A 24,958-nucleotide genomic window follows, 5' to 3' on the forward strand; every position below is an offset into this window, starting at 1 on the left:
TTTCCCCTCCAGGATTGGAGGTATTGCACTAGGGTGTCATCGCTCCTTAGCTCTTTATGACGTTGGCATTTGTGAAGAATACAGGTCCCTATCCTTTTATTTTTTTTAATTTTAGGTTTGCCCGATGTTTCCTCCTGACTTAAATTCAGTAAATACCTTTCTGGCTAGAACACTGCATACACTCTGTGGTGTCCTTCCCGGGGTCTCACCTGTGGAAACCTTTGATGCCCACACCTCCCACATTGGTGGGGTCAATTGTGATGACCCAACTTGGTGTCCAGTTTCTCCACTGTGTGGTAACTCTTTTTTTTTTATTTTGCCACTAATAAGCACCCTATGGGGAGGCACTTGGAGACCATACAGCCCTCTTGCTCCTCATTAAAACCTCCCCCTGCGTTCAGCATCTGCTGCCAGTTCCACCCGACCCATGCTTCCCCACGGTGGTCGAAAAGGATGTGTCCCCTGTCCCAGCCCTCCTTCTGCATTCACTGGCTGCCTTTGGCTAGAGTCCTCCCTTTTCTATTTATTTATTTATTTATTTATTTATTTATTTATTTATTTATCTGTCTGTTGTTGGCAGGGACACCTGACAGGCCTGTAATTTTCAGTGGCTTAGAATTCGTTACAGTACTTAACTGTTTTGGTGCTCACATCATCCCAGATTTGGCCAAATGAGAGCCCCTTCAATCCAGCTCTTGTGTGCTAGTGGTGTGCCCCCAGCATTTTTGGGCACTTCCTTACTTTCCGACGTAACAATGTTCCAGGTTTAGCTCATAGCTACCCTGCCCTGCCCACTCCACACCCCACACCCCCAGTTAGCTATTTCTCTAAGGATGACCAAGATCTGGGTACTGTCCCTGCTTGCTATTATTGGAGAGTCTTAACTTCTTGGCGTTTCAGCAGACAGAAGTAGGAAATACATGCATGTAGATACACAGGGACAAACATACACTGGCCCACAAATACACTTGCACACACCCATTTGTGGACAGAATCATGAGTGTGTCCATGTATATTTTAGAAGTCATGAGCTCATACCAATTCTTGCAATTCCAGTCCATCCCCACAGGCCTCTTTCTTGCGTCTCTTCATTCCATATGTGTGTGTTGCCTCTTCCTTTCTGAAAATCCTGGCTCTCATTCACAACATAACACATTTCTTCATTTGCTCAACCATACAATACATCTAAATTTGTTTGGGATTCGTGTGCAATGAGGGAATCCCTTTTGAATGTCAATCTCAACTTACCCATAGTTTAAATTCATCAAATGTTGCTACGTAATGACAAATAAAAGCAAACCATGCAACGCAAACATAGACAAAGATGAAGCTCTGTGCCCCTTCTTCTTTGTCAACAGCCCTGCAAGTTTGAGGATGAGCCACTCCAGCTTCTCTGAGAAAGGCTCATAGTTCCTACCTGGGATAAGAAAAGTTTATGTTATGTTTAATTGCATAGACAATTCGATATTCTATTACAAGGAATACTGTTGCTTTAAACTCTGTAACTAAACCAAATTCTAAAAGAAACCAGTTGCTAAGGCAACTGGGCAAAGAGATAATTAATTCATCAGTCATTATATGCAGATTAATCTGCCTAACTGAGTGGGAAAGGAGGTAGGCTTGTTTGATTTTTCCTTTTGGAATTAGTAGAAGAGAGAAGGGTGTAGTTTTTTAAAATCCGTAAGAGGCCTCAGAGTTCATCCGGGAAAGGGTGGAGGCTTTGGAATCCAACAGAACTCTACCCTTTCAGACCCCTGTGAAAGCTGTGGACCAAATTGTGGGCAATATGGTGCATTCTATAATCATCAAATGAGATGCTGAAAATAAAGCACCTTTCAGTGTCTTTTAAAAATGAAGAGTGACTTACAAATATTAGCATAAGTTTCTCTAAAAAAAATGAAATGATGTTTTTTATGCACTTGTAGAATTGACCACACAAACTCCTCTGTGCTCCCACTGTAATCATTACAGAATTCAGAAAACTTGACTGCAGGTCCATCCCTCTCAACTAGACTATTAAATTAATGGGATCAGGGACAGTGTCTGATTTATCCTTATAATCTCAAGGCATGGAAGTGTGCTAGATGTATAGTAGGTGTTCAAAGAATGCTTTATGATGAATGAATGAACATGCATTGCTTTAAAAGCACCTCAGAGCCTCCATCTGTCCCCCAGGCTCCATGTTGTCACCTGCTGGTGTAAAAGTATAATTGCAGTAAATGTGTCTAAGAACAAGGAATTGAAGTCACTCAGCTGTCACCAGGAGACTCTCTCCCATAATTGCTGTGCTGAAAATTCTACATGTGCATTTTGTTCTTTCTTATTTTGGTAAAATATATGCAATATAAAATGTACCATTTAAACCATTGTTAAGAGTACACCGCAGTGGCATTAAGTACATTCGCATCATTGTGCAATCTTCACCACCATCCATCACCAGAAATTTTTCATCCTCCCAAACTGAATCTCTGTACTCGTTAAACACTAATTTCTCATTTCTCCTCTCTTCCCAGCCCCTGGATACCACCATTATACTTTCTGTCTCTACCACATTTTGCTTACCCATTCGCCCATCACATGTGCATTTTTGTACAGTTCCCAGTATGCTTTGTTACCTGTGTGTTCCCAGCCAGCAGCTTACACTGTGCTCAGCTGAATGTCACAGGCCCTCAGTGGGTCTTTGTTGACCGTACTATAGTTCGTTGTTCATGTGTCTGCCCAGCAGAAAAAGTTAGGAAATCTTCAAGGATGTCCGCATGCTGCCTCATGCAGAGGGATAAGATGGATATATATTAGTTCTATTCCTATTGAATGATCGTCATAATTACCACAGTCCACTTCCTGGGAGCTTGATGCAGTGAATCAGTTCATCTGATACTCACCACAGCCCCATGAGGGGAGTACTGTTACCCCCACCCATGCACTGAGAAGGACAGAGAATAACAAAGAAAGGGACCTCTGCTGGCATTCTTGTTCAGTAACCACTATGCTGCACCCAGTGGAGGGGCTGCCTCTTAAGAAAAGTTTCCGTGCCAAGAACACGAATCCTGCGGCTCATATGCTCACCCGACCTCTGAGACTGAGTTTCATTGTCTGCCAACCTGCCTCCTGGGCGATGCCAGTTCCCTTCCCTCTGCCTATCCTTCTGCAGTGCCTTCTAACCTGAAATGTGCGCCTTCTCTCCATGTGGTCTGACTCTACCACTCCTCAACACCGGCCTCGGATGCTGCTCCCATGATGAAGCTTTGCCCGATTCCAAGGACCCTCACACACCCCTCAGCGTCCCTCCCACGCCACCTAGCCCTCGGCTCATACCCATCCTCGCCCAGTGCCCTCTGAGTGAGTGGGCTGTGTTAGTCCTATTTGCTCAACTGCACAGAAACTTAGGAAATTGGTCTTAGAGTGTTCTTACCCTTTCTGGAGTACATCTCTATGGGTGACAGCCTGTAGGTAGCAATATCCACGTGTTCAACTACTTGAATCTTCCTTTCCTTTTTGTGCGGACACGAAATCGGACTCTACAAACCATCTTCCCTTATGGTATATCCTCACTTGATTTGCTTAAAATATGAGAACAGTGTGAGGCAGACAGACAGACATTACTGAATTCCAACACTGGATCAGTGCTAGTTCTAGGATTCATATGGAATCAGGTGTTAGCCTAGGGTCCACATGAGATCAGGTGTTGGCACTAGGATTTACACAGAATCAGGTGTCAACACTGGGATTCATGTCACCACGCCTTTGATTTTCCACAGGAGCGCTCACTAATACAAAAAAAAAAAAAAACCACCACTGTTAGGCATTTAAAATGCAGACCACATTGTTCCTCTGTCTTTTTGCTCCAAATCAAGGGACTTTGTGGAGTCTGACTCACTTTATACGAAAATATGTTTGTGAATATAATTATTTGAAGAGTAGAAAAGTCAGGGTATCTAGAACCGTCTCTAAGTGCTAAAATTATTTTTTATCATAAAATATTCCTTCAGAAAGAAACTTTGCTCATATATATGGTAGATTTGCTTGAAAATTTTTTACATTTTACTTCATCTGATGTTTGTTAATTAGTAAAGAAAGCACCATCTTTAAAGCTTTTTAGACTGGTTTTGAAACTTCACTTTGGTTTTAAAACACATTGGCTAAAAAACATGAGTTTGAATATCTGCTGTAGTCCAAAATGCTGCTAGGCTATTTGAGGTTAAACAGCAGATTGAAACAGATGGGATTGCTGATTTTCACTGTTCAAATGCAAATTATTGGGCACTTTATTTGATTTCTGGTTTGTAAAATGTGTTTTAAATGCAACTTTGATGTGTGTGGTTTCTCTTAAAATACACCAGTGGTCCCCACACCTGCCCTTGCCTCACAGCCTGACCATATTTTTGAATTGTGAGACCTTGACAGTTCATTCTATTTGCAGGTTCCTCTTGTTATACTTTGTGGGATACGCTTTTGTTTGGTTTTATTTTAACATATTCAATGGACTTTCCACCTTCTAACACAGTAATTAAACTCCTATCTGTACCACTGAGTCCAGTGCTTTAGTGGGAATATTTCAGTTCTGGATTTTTGGACAAGGGGCGAAGTCAGAGACATGTAACCTACTTTTCCTACTGATTCAGTGTTATTTTCGTTTTTAAAGCTGTGAGTTAAAGAAGAATGTGTTATTCTCCTTTACAGATGACACTTCTAAAAGCTCCTTAATATTACTTTGGTTATAGGGGTAAGAAAAATAGAAGATAAATGATTTCAATACATTCTAAAATATTTGATCACAGATTATTATGTACAGAAAAGGAAAATGGAAAAATGTTTCCCTGCTTTTCTCTAAAAATTGTTAAAATTTTTATCATGATGTTTTTTAAGTGTATTATAATTAGGTCACAGAGTGATCTCTGCTGCTAAAAATGAATGATCATCTACTCAGGTTATTTCCACCCAGATACTAAGAAAAAAAAGAGATAAAACAACAGCAAGTTGTTTAAAATGTCCTGAAGGGACCCCCAGCTGAGGGCTGTGTGCACACGGATCACTCAGTGGCCACAACTCCAGCACCACCCAGTTGTTTGCAACTCTCGGGCTATAGCTGTCGGCTTCTTGGAGCATTGTTAGTGCATAGAATTTAGTGACCATTCGCCTTTCGTAAACTGTTTTGTTCCTCAGAGTCAGAGTCTCGCTCTGTCACCCAGGCTGGAGTGCACTGATGCAAACATGACTCACTGCAGCCTCGACCTCCTGGGCTCCAGCAATCCTCCTGCCTCGGCCTTCCAAGTAGCTGGGACTACAGGTGCATGCCACCATGCCCGGCTAACTTTTGTAATTTTTGTAGAATTGGGGTTTCGCCATGTTGCCCAGGCTGGTTTCAAGCTCTGGAGCTCAGGCAATCTGCCCCTCCTTGGTCTCCCAAAGTGCTGGGACTACAGGTGTGAGCCACTGTGATGGGCGTTAAAACTGTTGATGTACCTGTTCCAGAAGTCTTAATGCAGTTTTCATCTTTAATAACCTTTAAAGTATAAAGACTACAGAAGACCAGTTATTACATGTTCTATCTATTGATTTTTTTATTAAAATTTAATGTATCCACCATCTGGTGCTATACATACGTCTAGTCAGTTTTCAAACTTGATCAGCATCTCCTGCTTGGCCTGTCGTGAACTGAAACAGCTGCCTTGAATTTTTTCATCCTTTCATCCAGTTGTTAATTAAATTTCTGTGGGGGTGGGAGGCTTCTTATAATGGGAAACAAATTTCCTTCTTACTGCTATTGGGGACTTGAGCTCAGCTAATCAGAGAACAGGTGACTTTTTTTTCAACATTTGCCATCTTCAATCAGGACTGAAAGAGACCAAGTTTTTAAATTATTATTCAAAATTTACAAAACTAAGTATAAAAGAAATTTGAATAATTAAACTTTCAAATGCGCTAAGACTTCTGAGATGCCTTCTGCAGCCTTGGCCCTGGCTGTCCCCTCCAACCTGACCCGCTGGTGCCTAGTCTCTTCCATCACTTTTGAATAAATCCCTTAGAGCCCATGGCTTCACTGCACCATATATGACACTTGGGCCCTCTTTGGCAGTGACGACTGCCTTTCTGTTCACACGCATTTCGTTTTGAGAATGCCAATGGACACACCAACTGCTTCTTTGGATTTCACCAGTTGGCAGTGGTTGATCAGCTATTTGGAATGCAGCCAATTTGAGTGAAGAAATATCCATATTTGTAGCCCTGTTACAATAGTGAAAGCTACAACCACAGAAAAAGATGCAACACCATTTTGAATTTGAACACCAGACCAACGTGAATGGTGAGATAATCGTCATCTTTACGACAAAAGAGGGATTGAGCAAACAGTTTGTATGTTGGATGATGTGTTTGCAATTACTTTGCTAGATACTGCCAATAAGAAAGTGTTCTTGGGCAGAGATACCTAGGGAGTTGAGTTTTGTTTAAAGCCGTAACAGAAGATGGATTTTGGTTGTGTGTTCAGAAGCTGAAGTTCTTGTTCCATTGGAGCACTCCATGACTCCCCTTTTAAAAGTGGAGCCTTTTCCTCTGAGACACTATGGAGTTTTGGATTTAAAGGTAAATGGCAAAGTTGCATCTGTGGAAATGGTTAAATATCATCACTGTAGGCACAACCTCTGCATGCCCTCTGTGACAATGTGGAGAAGCTCTTCTCAGGTTTAGAGACAGAAACTTTGAAGAGCAAGCTTTGGTTCCTTTTTAACAATGATCTTAAGAAGAATTTAAGGCCGGGTGCAGTGGCTCACACCTGTAATCCCAGCACTTTGGGAGGCCAAGGTGGAAGGATCACTTGAGCCCAGGAGTTTAAGACCAGCTTGGGCAACATAGCAAGACCCTGTCTCTACAGAAAATTTAAAAATTACGTAGGAATGGTGGCACATGCCTGTAGTCCCAGCTACTTGGGAGGCCAAGGCGAGAGGATCCCTCTAGCCCAGGAGGTTGAGGCTACAGTGAGCCGTGATTGTGCCACTGCACTCAAGCCTGGCAGCAGAGTGAGACCCTGTCTCTAAAAAGAAGAAAGAAGAAGAAGGAGAGGGAGAAAAAGGAGAAGGATAATTTTGACAACAGACAGAAGGATAGGCTCCATTTTATTAGGGGCTTGGACTCTGGCTTGGTTGCTGCCACCCAGGTGAAGCAGCTGAAAGAGATGCAGTAGAAAATACACTCCCCAGACATTTGTGACTGGCATGGAGGGCAGCCCTGATTTATTGGTTGCTGGAAGAGTGGCAGACCATATTGGAAGTGAACATCATGAAACCCTCTTGAACTCTGAGGAAGGCACTCAGGCTCTGGATGAAGTTATATTTTCCTTGGAAACTTAGGACATTACAACAGTTCGCACTTCAGTAGGTAAGTATTTAATTTCCAAGTAGATTTGGAAGAACACAGATAGCATGGTGATCTTCTCTGGACAGAGATCAGATGAACTTATGCAGGGTTACATATATTTTCATGAGGCCGAGGAGAGAGAGGCCTCTGAAGGAGCTCTATTTGTTTGATGTTCTCAGTGCAGATCGAACTGCCCACAGCCTTGAACTGAGAGTCTGGTTTCTGCATCATCGATTTTCTTCCTGTTACATGTCTCTGCCACCAGAAATGAGAATTCCAAAGATGAGGTGGAGAAACAGCTCCTGAAAGAGACATTTGAGGACTCCAATCTGATACCCTGAAGAGATTCTCTGGGGAACAAAAGCCTTCAGGGATAGAATAAGAATGCCTGGTTTAAGGTGTTATAGGAATATGTTGAACATCAGGTTGAAGACGCAATGACAGCAAATGTGGGCCAGAAATTTCCCTTCAATATCCTAAAGCCAAAGAAGTCTATTCCTGCCCTTGAGGCTTGAATGCCACTACCCAGGCAGGGTGGGGTGGCTGAGCCAGTACCGCATGCCCACATGGATCGATGCCCGCTCACTGACCCACTACAAGTCAGCTGCCTAAGCCTAGGTGCTCTCTGAGCCAAAGAGCAACAGCAGATATTCTCGTTGTGAAGGGTAGGGGTACTGGGGATGGATGGGGGGCAAGGAAAATCAACCACCCAGGCCTACTGGGGTGTGAAAAAAATAAAAGTCTTAAATTTAAAGAAAAAAAAAAGAAAAAGACTTCTGAGACATCCTGTATGTATTAAACTTCAACAAGAGTGAGGAAACAACTGTTTTACTTTTGTGCCTTTCAAATTCTCCATGAGGTGACCAGGACCTTCTCTTCCTGGCTCTGGTGCAGTCAGCCTGGACCCTCTGCCCGCGGCTCCCAGGGCAGCCCTGGGTCCCCGCAGGTGGGTGTGTTGCTGGGGAGCGCAATGCTGCTGCTGCAGTTGCCTAGCAACAGACGCTCACATTGGTAGCCGACGCCACTCTGCTCTCGGTACCCTCCCCACCAGCCTTGCTCCCACTGCTCCAGGTGGCCAGCTGGTACACCTGATGATGATCCAATGGTTCTAAACACAAATGAGAATCGGTTTCCCAGACCAGACTAGAAAAAGGTGAGGTGATTGGGTTAGAAATTTTTTTAAGGTGTGTTGAATTCCTACCTGAAAATAGGCTAAGATTGGCTTTGCATTTTTCATGAGAAATGTCTCGTCACTGTATAAAGAAAGTGCTTTTATGTTTTAGAGTGTTGGCAGTGTGTTGTGGCACACAATGCAGGTAATAGTGCGAATGTTGCAGCCAGGCTACAAGGGTCTGTGTCCCAGCTACTCTTCTTACTCAGCCTCTCAGTCTCTGTAAAATGATGATGACAATAGTTCCCACCTTTTAGGGCAAATACCAAGTAAATTGTTCCATGGAAAGGATTTAACCCAGTGCCAGCAATCACTCCATAACTAGAAGCAGTTTTACAGCACACACATTATCATTATATTATTAATATATTAACTTCCTGGGTATATTTTGGTACGTTTTTCATCACATCTGTTTACCTAATCCTTCTTAAATTTCAAATATAGAATTTATCTTTAACACTGTTGCTAAATCTGAACAAGTGGAAATCTTTTGCTATATTTTTAGGGAAACTAAATATCAAACTTCCTTAAAAATGTGACTTCTAGGTTCTAACATAATTCTCCCTTTATAAGTTTTCAAGGGATTTATTTTGTCCCCTGCTCTCCAACATTTTATAGAAATCTTGACATTAAAAAAAGTTGGCAAATCCTTATAAAAATCCCACTACTCTATGCTTTTTTCAAAAAAAAGCATAGATACATACATTTTCTGGCCAGGCACAGTGGCTCAGGTCTATAATCCCAGCTCTTTGGGAGGCCGAGGTGGTTGGATCACTTGAGGTCAGGAGTTCGAGACCAGCCTGGCCAACATGGTGAAACCCTGTCTCTACTAAAAATACAAAAAATTAGCTGGGTGTGGTGGCAGGTGCCTATAATCCCAGCTACTCGGGAGGCTGAGGCATGAGAAGCCCTTGAAGCTGGGAGGCAGAGGTTGCAGTGAGCTGAGATCATGCCATGGCACTCCAGCCTGGGTAACAGAGCCAGACTCCGTCTCAAAAAAAAAAAAAAAAACTTACCTTCTGACTGCCCCACTAGTCATAGCTCATGCTGGGTTGATATTGCCACGTGTGAATATATGTGTTTACACACTCACAAGATGTGAGCTGTGGAAACTGTGCTAAACAGTCTCCTTCCACAAAACTTCAATTTTTAACCTAGCTCAGAATGGAGTCTGACACTGTATGTTTGCTTCTGCCTATGTCTAGAAAAGTAATTCATTGCATTTTTAAAATGTATTTTTATTTTCAGTAAGAATATTTATTGAAAAGTATTATATTGAACAAATATTTTTTACGTGTGGTCATGACATTCCTTTGATGAGAATTCACACTTTGAGCTGGAGTTATCTTTCGCTTTCATGACGTCATTCATTCCCTTGACAAATATTCCCAGAGCATCTCCTCTGGGTCAGGCACTGAACCAGATACTGGCGCGGCAGGTACAAGGACGGGCTCAGCCTCGGCCCTCAAGGAGTCCACAGTCTAGTGGAGTTTTGAGGACACAGTTAAACCATCACAATGCAAGGTGATGAGTGAGACCAGCGGAGACTCTGGTGCTCCCTTAGAGCTTGAGAAGGTGTGGCCTAACCCCCAATGTGAGGGAGGCAGTGAGGCCCAGCTTGAGGCTGGAAGGATAACTAGGGAGGTTGACCCAGAAAAGAGAGTCCCCAGGTATTCCCAAGACACAAGCAGCACATGCACCTGACCAGCCTGTTCAGGAACTGAGAGTGTTAGGAGGGTTGGGGTAGGCCCTAAGAAGGGGAGAGTTTATACCAACCCCACCAGAAGGACCAGGCCCGGGGTTTGTAGATGATGGGGACAGTGATGTGGCTGGATTTGTACTATCGCGGTGGCAGCATTGTGCAGGGTGCACTGAAATGAGACAGCAGGCAGTGGAAACCGTCCGGAGGCCTCTGAAATCCAGCTCTGTATTAGTAATCGAAGACCACAGCAGTGGCAGACGCCACGGAAAGAACAGGACAGATACTCAGGAAACGGACCCAACAGGATGTAGTAACTGTTGGGGTTTGTAAGAAAATGGAATCTGGCATAACTCCCACCGTTCTGGTTTGGAAAATTAGGGGCCCTTATTCCAGAGAAAGAACTGAGAAAGCAGCAGGTAGGTGGTGTGAGGGTGGCACGGGGCATGAGCTCAATCCTTGGCAAGGTGATTTCCAGACACCTGCGGCACGGTGGGGGCGGTGTGTCTGGGGACGGTGGTGGTCAGCAGGATGGGCTGGGTTAGGGATCCGCGGTGGGCACGGTGAGAGCTGAGTGGGCAGAGTATGGAGGATGCAGTCAGCCCATCAGGAACGTGTGTCAGTTGAGAGGCTGTGCTGTGGGGAAGGCACCTCGGACCCCTGGGTGGAGGAGCCCGGATGCACCGGCCAGAGGGACAGCCTGAAACCCAATGCGGTCTCTAGGAGGGATCAAAGCAGGAGCCACAGAGACGCGAAGAAAATAAAGACCAAAATTCATGGATGAGACTTAGCCCCTGAGGGGCCCTAGATGACCTTGATGAGAGTATTTTCCCTATGGGGTGAATGTCGAAGCCAGGCTGCCAGGGACTGAGGTGGGAGCAGCAGGAGAGGAATACAGGCAGGGTCGGACGACCTTTCTAACTCTTGGCTGCGATGGGCAGGAGGAAAACTGATGGAACTAACAAGGGGCGTGAGATGAAAGGTGTTGTGTGGTTCTGGTGGGACAGAGTTGAATGTGTTCGCTTGCTTGAGGGAAACCAGCCAGTAGCAGGAGAGGTTGAAGCAAGAGTGGAGAGGGGAAGGTGCGCTAGGTGAGGGGCGAAGGTCCATAGGGCAGCGGCGGGCCTGAGGGTAGGGGAAGCGCCGCCTGGGGGGCCGGGGCGGGCTGGGGTCTGTTCTCCTGAAGAAGGCCAGCTCCGCAGTGAAGAAGACCGTGTAGGTTTCTTGCAAGGTGGAGGGACTCGACGACAGAGCTGAGCAAAGGCAAGTAGACAGCGCAGCGCCAAGCTGGCAACTGGGAGCAGCCACACACAAGGAACAGTGACTTCTCCACGCCCACGGCTGGTGTCCACGACTTCGGCCCGGCCCCGTCTTCTGACCTCCTTCCCCCAAGTACAACACTCCAAACGCCAAGCTGCCGGCTGCGGCCCTATTGGAGGGGTCTCAGTAACGGAGGGCAGGTGCCAGTCTCGCGCCCTAGTTCATTCCTCTGCTACAACGCCAAGTTCGAGGCCACAGTGCCTTCTGGAAGAGTGGTAGTGCTGCTTGGGAGCACTGCACAGGAGAAACGGGGGCTGGAGGTAAAGACAGGAGGCTCGGGAGGCGGCGACGTGGGCGAGCTGGAATAGTCTAGAAGCTGAGCAGAACAAAGGCGGTGTGACTGGTGAGCCTCGGAGGGATCCTCCTCCCTGCTAGAATATGCATGATCCTGCGCGAGTCTTCGCCCGCCAGGAGCAGGGACGCGTCCGAGCCAACACGGAGCGCGCGCCCAGACGCACTTTCCCGGCTCGGGGTGCAAGAGAGCCAGGCGGCCGCGGCGCGGCGGAGGGGCTGCGGGCCCGGAACCCAGGCCGGTCAGCGTGTAAGCGCCCCAGCCGGCCGGGTTCCGTGGGGGGTCAGCTCCCTGACCCTTCCAGCGCGGTAGCGCCTCTCCGAGAGCTCCGGGACCAGCGGCCCGGCCGCCCCCAAAGCCAGCCTCCCTCTCCCTTCCCCGCACCGGGATCCCAGACCAGGGAGGGGGCGCACGTCCGACGGCTGAGGAATAGCGAGGCGCCAGCCGGCCCAGCAGGTGCCCATCGTCGCCCTGTGGGACTCCGGTGGCGCGCTCTGTCCTCCGCGCCACGCTCAGCCACCACCCCGGCTGGTTGGGACCTGGCACCCAGCCGAGCGCGCCGCCCCCTCGGGGACCCGCTGGGCGGGGCTGAGCGAGGCTTGCAGTGCGGGCGAAGGGACGCGGGGCGAACCCAGGGCGCTGCGCCACCTCGGCTGTCTCCAGAGGAGACCGGCGCCCTCGTCCCCCGTCTCCGTTCATTGTGCCGTATTCATCCAGCAGATTTTAAAACAATTCTCGTTTAAAAAGGCATTTTACTCCGCGCGTCTTCCTTACAGCCATTTAGTTGGGAGTTTGCGGTGGGCAGGGGGAGGGAGAAGAAACGCCTGCTCTGAATCGGAAAACACCGAAGAGACCAGACCATCTCTTTCAGCAGCAGGAAAGAGAGGAGCCGTCGCAGGAGCCGCACACGTCTCCAACTCTCTATTGCTTTTTGCGCACATTCCTAACTTCTGACGTCCATCCCAGCGGGCAGGCATGGGGTGTTTGGGCGGCAACAGCAAGACGACGGAAGACCAGGGCGTCGATGAAAAAGAACGACGCGAGGCCAACAAAAAGATCGAGAAGCAGTTGCAGAAAGAGAGGCTGGCTTACAAGGCTACCCACCGCCTGCTGCTCCTGGGTAAGGCCGAGGGGCGCGCGGCGGCTCCTGGCCCCAGCGTAGCGCACAGCCGGGAGCGGCGAGCGCCGAGCTGGGCGGGCAGGGCCGGGCGAGGGTCGCGCGCAGCTCCGGGCGGCTGAGCCCAGACGGCGGCCGGGGCGAGCTCCTCCAGCCAGGAACCCAAGTGTAGGAAATCCCCGTGCTGGGGGAGGAGAATTGCTCAGACCTGGCTAGTGGTGAGAGATGGCAACAATATCCGGACACAGATCACAGCGTTCTTTGTGTTTGTTTGCAGGGGCTGGTGAGTCTGGGAAAAGCACTATCGTCAAACAGATGAGGATCCTGCACGTCAATGGGTTTAATCCCGAGTAAGAATGATCAATTTCGGTTTTGCTTCCAAACTGCATGCAAACTTCATCTCTCTCCCAGACGTCCCAGAAGTGCTTTCTCTAAACAATTTCAAGTTATTTGATAATGGAGTAGACATTCAAGGGGGAAAAAATTAGATATTTGCTGTTGAATTTGGTATATTTAGGCAAATCCTTTTTCTGCTACTGTCTAATGAAAACTTGCTTAACAAAATATGATTTATAGGTATTCTTGGAGTATTGATCTGTATTACTGGTATTGCTCTGGGCACACTTAACCAATATCTCAATATATTTTTTCAATATAATATTATTTGTTTGCATCTATTTCAGTTTATAACTGTCAACATATTATTCATGGGATAGATCTAGGTAAAATACATTTACAAGTGTAACTGCATCGTTATATTTATATGCAATATCCATGGCGATTTTGCCTTGTTTTTGTGTAACCTGCATAGTTGTTTAAAGCTATAGATTAAAAAAAAAAAAAAAAATGTGTGCATTCAAGTTTGTTTAGAGTACAAATTAGAGAAGGAGGGTGCTTTCCTTTCCCAGATAAAACCTTTGCAGATGTTGTCTTGGGGGGATACTGACCTCTAGTGAAAGCAGTCTAGGTCAGTGCTGTAGCTGGAAATTTAAAATCCCACTCAATTGATTGGAATCAGTGCTAAGAGTAAATTAAGCTAATAACAACTCTCTTTCATTACAGGGAAAAGAAACAGAAAATTCTGGACATCCGGAAAAATGTTAAAGATGCTATCGTGGTAAGGACTTTTTTAAATGATTGTTTACTAGAAAAGTCAAGTGCTCTTCATTCTAAAACTGTGTAGACAGAAATTACATATTGTAGATTATCATACATGGAGCCTAAATGTTTATCCATATTTTTTTCTTATTCCATTTTAGACAATTGTTTCAGCAATGAGTACTATAATACCTCCAGTTCCGCTGGCCAACCCTGAAAACCAATTTCGATCAGACTACATCAAGAGCATAGCCCCTATCACTGACTTTGAATATTCCCAGGTAAGAAATGCTTACTGAAATACTCTAACTAGTGAAAGATGGAACCATTTTTAATAAGGTTTCTTATTGAGAATCAATATTGATACTAATTCATTATTAACTTTCTTCGAAATCCAGCTCTCTAAATGGATAAGAGGAATACTTACTCTGTACCAAAATATTTGTGTTTGTTAAAAATATTAACTATGGCCAGGGGCGGTGGCTCACACCTGTAATCCCAGCACTTTGGGAGGCCGAGGCGGGCGGATTGCCTGAGGTCAGGAGTTCAAGCCCAGTCTGTCCAACATGGTAAAACTCCATCTCTACAAAAAATACAAAAAAATTAGCTGGGCATGGTGGTGTGCGCCTGTAATCCCAGCTACTCAAGAGACTGAGGCAGGGGAATTGCTTGATCCAGGGAGGTGGAGGTTGCAGTGAGCCGAGATCACGCCACTGCACTCCAGCCTGGGTGACAGAGCGAGACTCCTGTCTCAAAAAAAATAAATTAATTAATTAACTACAATGGGATTGCAAGAAATGCTTTTATGAGTGTATGGGGAAGGCTGATAATCAGGAAGGCAGCATATCTTTAAGAAATGCTGATGGTGCTTTTTTTCCTGTCTGTATTCTTAAACTAACAATTAAGCAGTTTCCCAGATAAAAACAGTAGAAATTACATGAGTAGAGAAAAATACTTACGGTAGATAATTGCCTCCATGGGAATTACAGAAAGAGCAGAATTCAGTTTACTTTTAAGATGCACAGTCTTCAGATCAATTGAGAAAAGAATGCATTGTATAAAAAATGATAGCATGGATCACTTCTGAATGTTTATCATATTAAAATGCAGTTTGGTTCACATCTGCATTATTTAGGGCTGCTTTTCCTAATCACTTGGATGGCAGTATTGCTTATGCAAAAGAGTGACATCAATGTTAGTTTTCTGTCATTTTTCAGAATATACATTTCTTTAAAATATTTGGTCATTTCATAAAGCTTGTTTCAAAGGAAAAGTATTTGTTAAGCTTCTCAGAAAGTCATTTTCATTTTTGTTACAGTGCACCAGAAGTGAGTGTGTGTGTGTGTGTGTGTATGTGTATTCATCAATAACAGTCTTTCAAAATTTGTATTGCCTGGCATGGTGGTTTGGAGACATTTTTCATTCTTAGAATCCTCTCTTTGAAGGGAAGCATGTGGAGAAACCAATATGTAAAACAGAGAGACCCTGCCCTGCCTGCAAGGCCTGTGGCCCCCGGCTCACCCCACCCCTTCTCTACAGAGCACCATTGTCCTGTGGGCTCTGTATTGGGATGGCTAATAAGAATGACTTTGTTTCTTCATTTGTTTGTTTGTTTGTTTTGAGATGGAGTCTTGCTCCGTCGTGGAAGCTGGAGTGCAGTGGTGTGGCTCACTGAAAGCTCCGCCTCCCGGGTTCACACCATTCTTCTGCCTCAGCCTCCCAAGTAGCTGGGACTACAGGCACCTGCCACCATGCCCAGCTAATATTTTTTGTATTTTAGTAGAGACGGGGTTTCACCATGTTAGCCAGGATGGTCTCGATCTCCTGACCTCATGATCCACCCGACTCAGCCTCCCAAAGTGCTGGGATTACAGGCATGAGCCACCGCGCCTGGCCAAGAATGACTTTTTTAAAAAGCTTTTATTTTCATCCTTTAATATGATTTTTGCTTCTGATAAGCATGCCAGTGTAGAGCCAGTGATATCTGTAGAATTTCTAAAATGGAGGAGTGAGGAGTGGCACACTGGCTGAAAGAAGGGGCTGGGCATCTGGCCCCATGTCTTTAACTATATGGCTTGGAGAGGGCAAGGAGTTGACATGGCAGGGGAAGGGGTAGGCAGAAGATGCTCCAGCCACACCAGGATCCTCTGCTAACTGGAGGTGCAGATGTCCTCCCAGTTCTCACCGATGCTGTGTACACTGGCAAAATCACCCAGAACTACATGGTCCTGGTTGGAATCAGGAGTGGTGTTCCCTTTCAACTTCAGATTTAGACATTTATAGAAAAGCATCTGAGTTCTCGGATTTATCGTATCATGTTTGCCTAGAAGTAATCATAAAACATCTTATATATTTGGGGAAAAATGCTATTCTTAACATCTAGTGAGAAATTAAAATTAAGATTAATCAGTCCCATGTCTTCTTTCTCCTGTTCATGACAGTCTCACGGTTGATGAGGCATCCCATATTTAACCCCAAATCCAGAAACAATTGGTAACTCCCACCTGTATTATCTAAGGAATCCAAAACATCTAATTTGTGAAAGTGTTTTTGGAGCTAAATCATGAACACTTTTAATTAAAAACTTGAGAAACCATTTGCTTTGAATGCATATATTTTCATATAGATAAATTAAGATTACTTAAAAATTATCAGAAAGCATAATTAATTATCATTACAATAAAGGAGAATTTAGCACCAGCAGATGCAAATGTAATTACAATGCTCTTTCAGAGGTAATACTTTTGTGGGGGTTAGTTTTACTGGTGTTTTTTAAGCCTAACATTCTGTTGTCTTAAATGTCTATGCACATGTCAAATGAGAGTATATTTTATATATATATTTATGTATATTTATATATTTTTAACATAGCCCAGACTTATATAAATCAGGAAATTAATGTTAAATATGCAACATTCCTTCTGAAAATGCTATTTTTAATTTTAATATGCACAGAATTTTAGTGACATTTATTTCATAGTGCTTGGAAATATTTATATTACTTATCTTATTAAATTATGTAATTCTTGGGGCCGGGCGCGGTGGCTCACGCTTGTAATCCCAGCACTTTGGGAGGCCGAGGCGGGCGAATCACGAGGTCAGGAGATCGAGACCACGGTGAAACCCCGTCTCTACTAAAAATACAAAAAATTAGCCGGGCGTGGTGGCGGGCACCTGTAGTCCCAGCTACTTGGAGAGGCTGAGGCAGGAGAATGGCATGAACCCGGGAGGCGGAGCTTACAGTGAGCAGAGATTGCGCCACTGCACTCCAGCCTGGGCGACAGAGCGAGACTCTGTCTCAAAAAAAAAAATAAAATAAAAAATAAATTATGTAGTTCTTGGTTTCATATTTTGATGATCCTCATTCAGAATGATATCAAGACAAATCTGACTTACATACTCCATTGGAAAATTAACTTTTATTTAAAAGAATATATGTTTTTTATAAACATACAAGTAGAGCGAAATCAAGTATTTTAATAGTAAACAAAACACTGTTTTACTCAATCTAGTACTTTTTTGAGATTGAATCCTTGAGAAAGCCCGTCAGTGTCATGGTTCAATTATATGAGGGTCTTAAGTTAATTTTCCTGTGGGGGTAAGATAACTTTTGAACCAAATACATTATATTAATGTTAAAAATTAATTTTAGGATTCTTCAATTTAAGAAGGAAAAGGAGAAGAATAACTTAAAAACAGACATCTTGAGAATTTTCTCTGAGAATGTTGCACATGGGGGAAATACGGGTGGGTTGCTCTTTGGGTCTCTTGCTCTCTGTGGTGTCTTTCATTTGAATTTCAGTTGAAGTCCATTAATCTGAAATTGTAACAGAAAGCAGGCAAATGTGGTTAGTACCTATCAGCCAAGGGCTGCTGTGGGGAGGTCAGAGAGACTCGGAGCTGGATCTTATCATTGGCCTTACAGGCCAGGTGTGTCCGGACACACAAAGCTTTGGAGGGTTCTAAGCAGTGGAGCCATGAGATCTCATTGTGTTTCATCAAGATCACTCTGGCTGTGGGTGGCGAACGGATTGTGGGGAGGCAGGAGTTGAAGGAGGGCAGCTACTTCAGAGACTAGTCTAATAATACAGAGGAAAGGTAATAGGACAGCTTGCGTGGGAGGGGATCATGGGGGTGGAGAAAAGTGGCCTGAGTTGGGATTTATTTTGGAAACAGAACCATTTAGACTTGTTGGCATGTGGATGTCAGTACTGAGGGGAAATAGATCAATCAAGAATGAGTCTGAGTGTTTGGGTCTGAATTTCTGCATAGAAGGTAGAAACAGGTTGGGAGGAGGCAGGTATGAGGAGGTTTTGTTTTCCTGGTGAGTTGGAGATGACTATTTCGACATCTAAGTGGAGACACCAGGTGGAGAGTTGGATGCGTGAGGCCCCAGGAAGAGCCATTGCAGCAGGAAGGGATGTCAGCGGTGTGCAGTGCTGACTGGGGCGTCAAGACAGACATTAAGGTAAAATGGCTTTGGCAGCTTCAAGGTCACCGGTGACCTTGATAAGGACCCAGGTGGAGGGTATTGAGGAGAGAATGTGATGTGAGTGGGTCCAGGTGGCAGCGGCAGATTAGGCTTTCTGGAGGTTTTGCTGTGGAGGAAGGCTGAGGAGCCAGGCAGCAGCTGAAAAGGTAGGCAAGGTCAAGAGAGGGTTTCTTTAAGACGAAAGATACAAAACCCTGTCTGAATGAAAAGGGCTGGAATCACTTGGTAAAGCAGGAGAAAAATGACAATACAGAATAAAGAGGCTGTGTATGGCAGGAGTCCAGTCCTCGAGAAGGTTAAAAGAATGGGGTCCAGAACAAAAAAGAACCAGACCACCTCCCCAATTGAGAAGGCAGAGAACAGGTGCAGACGCAGGTGTTTTCAGACTTGGTGGCAGAGAGGTGAGGGAGGGCTTGTTAGCAAAGGCTTTTCAAGCAAATTGTGAAAGCAAATTGGTAGCTTACATGGGGATAATCGCCTAGTTTTGCAGTTATCCATAGACTGGTATTGTTCAGGTTATGATGAACAATGATGGATGATAAAGTTCTTGTGACCTTGAGCTCACGTGATACAGTTATTCCCTTCACAAGCCAGAACTGTAAAGGGGAGTTTCATACCAGGTCAAAGCAAAAGACAAAAAAACTCCAGTTATCTTCATAGCGAAACGGCAGGACATTTGCTGCAGAATAATGTGAAATCTTTGGAGACAAGGTCAGCATATGTTAAATTTTAATTTCAAATGAAATAACGCAAACATATTTTACAACACATAAATCACAATAGAAAAGTACTGGGATTAGCTACAAATAACGAATTGACAGTTGCCTGATCAGAGTTTTTCTCATGAATACACCCAAAGCTTCAGGTTATCTTTGTTCAAGGCTTGACTCCCCGCTGTAAGCCCCTCACTAGTTGGCACCATGTCTTAGCAGCCAAATTCTGCATAGCAGCCAGCAGATGCAATGATGCAAAATAAATAGTCTTAAGTGATTATGCTAATACATAGATTAGCTGATCATTTATGAAATAGGAAAAATAGGCCGGGCGTGGTGGCTCACACCTGTAATCCCAGTATTTTGGGAGGCCAAGGCAGGTCAATCACCTGAGGTCAGGAGTTTGAGACCGGCCTAGCCAACATGGTGAAACCCCGTCTCTACTAAAAATAGAAAAATTAGCTGGGCATGGTGGCGGGTACCTGTAATCCCAGCTACTCGGGAGGCTGACGCAGGAGAATAGCTTGAACCCAGGAGGCGGAGGTTGCAGTGAGCCAAGATCCTGACATTGCACTCCAGCCTGGGCAACAGAGTGAGACTCCGTCTCAAAAAAAAAAAAAGGAAGGAAAGAAAAGAAAAAAGAAGAAAAATGTTGTGGTTGCCTCCTCCAAAAATCCTTTAGCACCATATCAAGCAAAATCACTGTTGAATTCAATTGAGTTATTCATTTGTTTGATTTTTATTCTTAAAATGTGGATACTTTATTAGCTCTTTTCAAATTGTATTTTGCCAGTTTTTTCTAAGGGGAAGAGGATAAATAAGGCTAAACAAGAAACAGAAAAGCAGTCTGATCTGTTGGTCAGTACTCTATCATTACCACCTGGTGTTTCCTAAATTATTAGAGAGCAGAGGTCAGTGTTTTGCCTTCCTCCCAGGTGAGAGCTACTCTGTCACTTTCCAACAGCAGCCCCAAGTCAGGAGGCACCCTGTGTGGCTAATCTCTGAGTGTTCGGTCAGTATGCAGGCAAAGGAGGCCACAGTGGCCTGGGCCAAGGCCCCGGGAGCCAAACGGCCTGGTGTGACTTTGAGCAAGTGGCCTACGCTCATTGCAGCTTGTGGCCCTGCATAGAGAGCCAAGTGCGGTGCCCAGCCCAGGGGGTGCCATGCAGAGCCTCAGCGGCTGCTGCTGTGTGCTGCTGCATCTCCTTGGGGGATATGTGCAGAATCTCCAGAATGCGGTTAGATTCTTCCACACAATGTCTGTGTTCCCTCTCCAAGCCTGTCTCTATCTCCTACTAGAAGGCTTTGTGCTGTGGGTTTTCATGTGTGTGTCTTTTTTTTAACCAACGAAGCTGAAGCCCACCGTGTAAATCAGGTCAGCATGAGTTCCTCCACGCAGCCTCTACTTGGGTTCCCTGCACCCTCGGTGACCATTCCTGCCCAGCACCTCATCAAACCCACCTCCCAGCGCCATCAGAAAATGATGGGGCTGGCTGTGTTCGCTCCCTGGGGACCAGGCCTCTTTCTCCACCGCCTCCTCTCCCCACAGCTCGCTCTTGGAGTGCATCTCCTGCTGGGTGCACTGCAAACAATCTCCAGGTGCCTGCTAACTTAGGTTATAATAGAATCCTCCGAATCCACTTCAGTAAGGACCTGTGGGCACAAGAAGTCAGGGGACGGGCCGACTGGGATGTCACAGTGTGAAAGAACATGAAGTCCCCACACATACAGCGAAACAGCAACCACCTAATTCAAAATGATATTGAAATTGATTGCCCCACAGCCATCCTGTTCTTTGCCTTTTGAGCTAGTGAGGTCTGGTGCATGTTTTATGGGAGAAAGGCAACATTTGAGCTGGTGTAAAAAGGGCACAGTAAACTTTTGCCTTCTGCAGTACACTGAACCTCTTAAAGAAGTGTATATCTGTCATGGAAGGAAAAAGTACCGTCTTTGCCTTCGAGTATTTTCAGATGTAATTAATAAATGGAAATTTATTATAGGGGCCCACTTAAGGTCTCACTGCCCCTCTGCTGGGTCTGTCTTGAATGGGAGTCACTGGGAGAAGGGTCTTTGGGCTTGGCGCTTCCCCTGGGTCTTCATGGGGGCTGAGGCAGGGCCAGTAAGGAGCCCCTGCAGGGGGACACAAGGGTGGACAGGGCGCAGACACCCCCAGGCCTGGGATTCTGTGGACAGGATGGTGTCTGTATCTTGAAAGGGGGTCTTAAGGGGAGGTGTGGGGCCAGCCCAATCTGTGTTCAAATTCTAGCCCTGCCAGGCCCTTTGTGTGTGACCTTGAGCACATGACCTCATTGCTATCTGCCTTTTCTCAATGGTACAGTAGAGATGATGGCAACACCTACTTCCTGTGGCTGATGTGAGGATTAAACATGTTAATATCTAAAACCGTGGCTGGGACATGGGCGGTACAGCTTTAAAATGAGCAATCCTGCTCTGCTGGAGGAAGTGGAGCAGAGCTAGCGCCATTCTTGGCCTCGCCTGTGTTGCTGGGCCTGGTTGGTGGGTCCACCTCAGTCCACCCGGCCCCCAGGTCCCGTGGTCTGACATGGCTTACTGTCCACTCCCCTCTGGATTCACGGGGAGTCAGTCGCACCCCTTAGCCGTCACCGCCTGCACCTCCGCCTCAAGCCAGCATTTATAGGCAGTGCCTTCTGTCCCATGCCAAGAGCTGACATCGCTAACATTTCACAGCCCTCCTGGGGGAAGGCACCCCTAGTTATCCCCAGAGGAAGTGAGGCTCCTGACTGCTCAGGAATCCTCATTCCCGTGCCCTCTCGGAGCACAGGTTCTTAGGTGGGAGTCCCCCAGGCTCCCCGGCAGGTTACCGCGGACCTCACTTCCTGCCTGTTCGCTGTTACCAGCAGGCCTCAGAGCTCGGCTCTCCTTCTCTTTCTCTACCTTATTTTCAGTTGGATTTTCTTTGCTGACATTGGCCTTCCTTTTTCCCACCATTTCGGCTTGGTCTGTGTCCTGCCCTTCTGATCCTGTGGCTGGCCTAGCCTCAGGTTCTTTGAGGCTGCCTGGAACTCCCCTGGATTTTGCAGATTTCTGTGGGATTTTTCACCTCGCTCCCTAGGCCTACAGTTTCTGCCCAGTTTTGCTGCAAGTTCCAATAAGCTGCAGCCTCATTCTTTTGTGCTCACCGCAGTGCACCTTTGCTTCATGCTGTCTAGTGGTAGAAAGGTGAAATGCACCCTGACTGCACCCCTCAAAGGGAGATCATGCTAAAATAAATACTTCACAAATAGTTAGATGTCCTAAGGCATGTTCTTTGGTTTTTAAAAAAGTCCTTTTTTAAAAATGCACAATAATCTTTCTTGTTCCAATTTGCACACCTGGTTGCTGGAAGCAGTGAACACCTGTGTCTTAGCCTCAGGCTGCCATATTGATTCTATAGAGCCTAACAGAAGTCTCACTTTGCAGAGGAAAACAGTGATGTGTGTTGAAAATAGATGGTGCGTGAGGCCTCAGGGACCATTTGGCCTGACAGCCCCAGCTGAGGACAGGGAGGCACAGGAGGTGGAGAGGGAGAGGCAACATGGAAGTTGATTTCATTTGCCAGCTGTCCATTTGCCAGCTTCCCAGTAGTTGGCGAAGATGGAATGTGGCTTCCTGAGCCACCTATCTTTCCCATGAAAGGTTATCATCACAGAGTAGTCCATAAGCAGCAGTTTTCAGTGGGGCCACATGGAGGTCCCGAAGCTCTTCTGCCAGCACTGTGGAGGGGAGGCGGGTGACATGGAAGAGGTCACGTGGACTGCCCTTACTTCAGTAATTGTTCGGTACACATATTATCCATCTTCCTATTGACACCAAGACGAATAAGGAACAGCACTTTTCTACCTCTGGCAGGGATACAGGCTTAAGAAATACAGGTGTGTGATGCTACATTTAAGGAAGTTCTTGGGGCCACCTGGGGACACCAGTGCAGCTGGCGTCACACTAAGCCGAATCTTCCTTGAATGGGAAGGGCTTAGAGGGCAGGTGGACATAGAGAGGACAGTGCTTCAGGGCAGGTGGCACCTTCGGAGCCTGCAGACCAAAAGCCCAGTCAGGCCGCGGCGGGTTAGGGAGAGTCCTGCGAGCCTGGCCAAGGGGCCTGGGCTTCCTCCTCAAGGCTGGGGAGAACCATTCCATGGTTTTCTTCGGGGGAGTGACAAAAATGCAAGGTTTTTTTTGGAAGGATCACTCCCGAATTCATAAAGAGGCCAGGCTTCGTATCTGCTGTGGGGATGGTGCTCTGAGAATTTGTCTGTCATTGGACAAAGGGCATTTCCTGTGCCAGAAACCTGCTTCCGGGTCTCACATGGCTTGTGTCATGATATTAAGGAGGAGGGAAACCCCCAGTGAGAATGAGTATTGTATTATTCTGCACATCTGAGATGCTAATAAAAGGAATTTTTATTATTATAGTAAAACATTTCAGTTAGATACATTAACCATATTAGAGCTTCAATAAAGATACTTTTCTTAAATTCCATTTTTTTCTTTGCAATATTATCATAAGAGGTACTCCTAATCAATGTTAGCTTTTTATTTTGAAATGATTTTAATCTTTACCTGAACAATACAAAAGTAGTACCGAAGACTCCCATAGGTCCTTCACCCAGATTCATCGATAGCTGATGTGTGGCCACATTCGTGCTCTCACTCTCTCTACACTAACACACATTTTTGTGAATGATTTGAGAGTTGGTTGTAGACATCATGCCCCCTTGCCTCTAAATACATCAGTGTGTATTTCCTTAGAATGAGGACATCCACTTCACTTCTGTAACCACAGCACAGGTATCAAAATTAGGAGATTTAACATTAATACAGTATCTTTTTTTTTTTGAACAGAGTCTTGCTCTATCTCCCAGGCTGGAGTGCAGTGGTGCGATCTCAGCTCACTGCAGCCTCCCAAGTAGCTGGGACTACAGGCATAGCCCACCACCATGCCTGGCTAATTTTTGTATTTTTAGTAGAGATGGGATTTCACCATGTTGGCCAGGCTGGTCTCAAACTCCCGGCCTCAAGTGATCCACCCACCTCCCAAAGTGCCGGGATTACAGGTGTGAGCCACCACATCCGACCATCATTTTGTAATCAACAAACCTTACTCAGATTTTACCAAGAGTCTCAATAATAATATAATGAAATAATAGCAGTAACAATAATAATAAAAAATGATATTGGTAACTCTGGTCAGTAATCCAATCCAGGATCAACCATGACATTTAACTTCCATTTCTCTCTACGCTGTAACAGTTGCTCAGCCGACCTTTTTTGTCATGACCTTGGCCTGACATTGACTTTGTAGAACACCCACACTCAGAGTTCCTTTGAGGTTTTGTGTTTGGAGCAACAGCAGAGAAGTGATCATGAATCCTTCCTTCTCAGTGCATCTGTGATGTTAACTCTGGTCACTAGTTAGGGTGGGGTCTACTTCTATATAGACGCCCTTTTTCCCTTGATAATTTATAAGTAAATTCTAGGAATGTTTTTTGAAACTGTACAAATATCCTGTTCTTTTTTTTTTTTTTTTTTTTGAGACAGAGTCTTGCTCTGTCGCCCAGGCTAGAGTGCAGTGGCACAAGCTCGGCTCACTGCAACCTCCTCCCTTCGGGTTCAAGCAGTTCTCCTGCCTCAGCCTCCTGAGTAGCTGGAATTACAGGCACCCGCCACCATGCCCAGCTAATTTTT

At 45.5% G+C, this 24,958-nt stretch overlaps 1 protein-coding gene and 1 pseudogene across 3 annotated transcripts in view; both read left to right on the forward strand.

The window, feature by feature from the left end:
• GNAL (G protein subunit alpha L) overlaps nucleotides 1-24,958 on the forward strand; it is a 205,473-nt gene that overhangs the window by 54,353 nt on the left and 126,162 nt on the right. The window contains exons 1-5 of one of the 3 annotated variants that reach the window (XM_063641487.1): nucleotides 11,971-12,084; nucleotides 12,710-12,955; nucleotides 13,230-13,302; nucleotides 14,015-14,069; nucleotides 14,212-14,331. In XM_063641487.1, coding sequence (XP_063497557.1) covers nucleotides 12,811-12,955; nucleotides 13,230-13,302; nucleotides 14,015-14,069; nucleotides 14,212-14,331 — 393 coding nt within the window. In that variant the 5' untranslated portion in view covers nucleotides 11,971-12,084; nucleotides 12,710-12,810. Of the gene's footprint in view, nucleotides 1-11,970; nucleotides 12,085-12,706; nucleotides 12,956-13,229; nucleotides 13,303-14,014; nucleotides 14,070-14,211; nucleotides 14,332-24,958 lie in introns of those variants that run through there. The other 2 variants (XM_063641493.1, XM_055238629.2) reach the window with 2 other exon arrangements.
• Nucleotides 6,247-7,965, forward strand: LOC129460616 (asparagine synthetase [glutamine-hydrolyzing]-like; annotated as a pseudogene).

The sequence above is a fragment of the Symphalangus syndactylus genome, chromosome 1 (genome assembly GCF_028878055.3).
Source record: "Symphalangus syndactylus isolate Jambi chromosome 1, NHGRI_mSymSyn1-v2.1_pri, whole genome shotgun sequence".
Lineage (NCBI taxonomy): Eukaryota > Metazoa > Chordata > Mammalia > Primates > Hylobatidae > Symphalangus > Symphalangus syndactylus.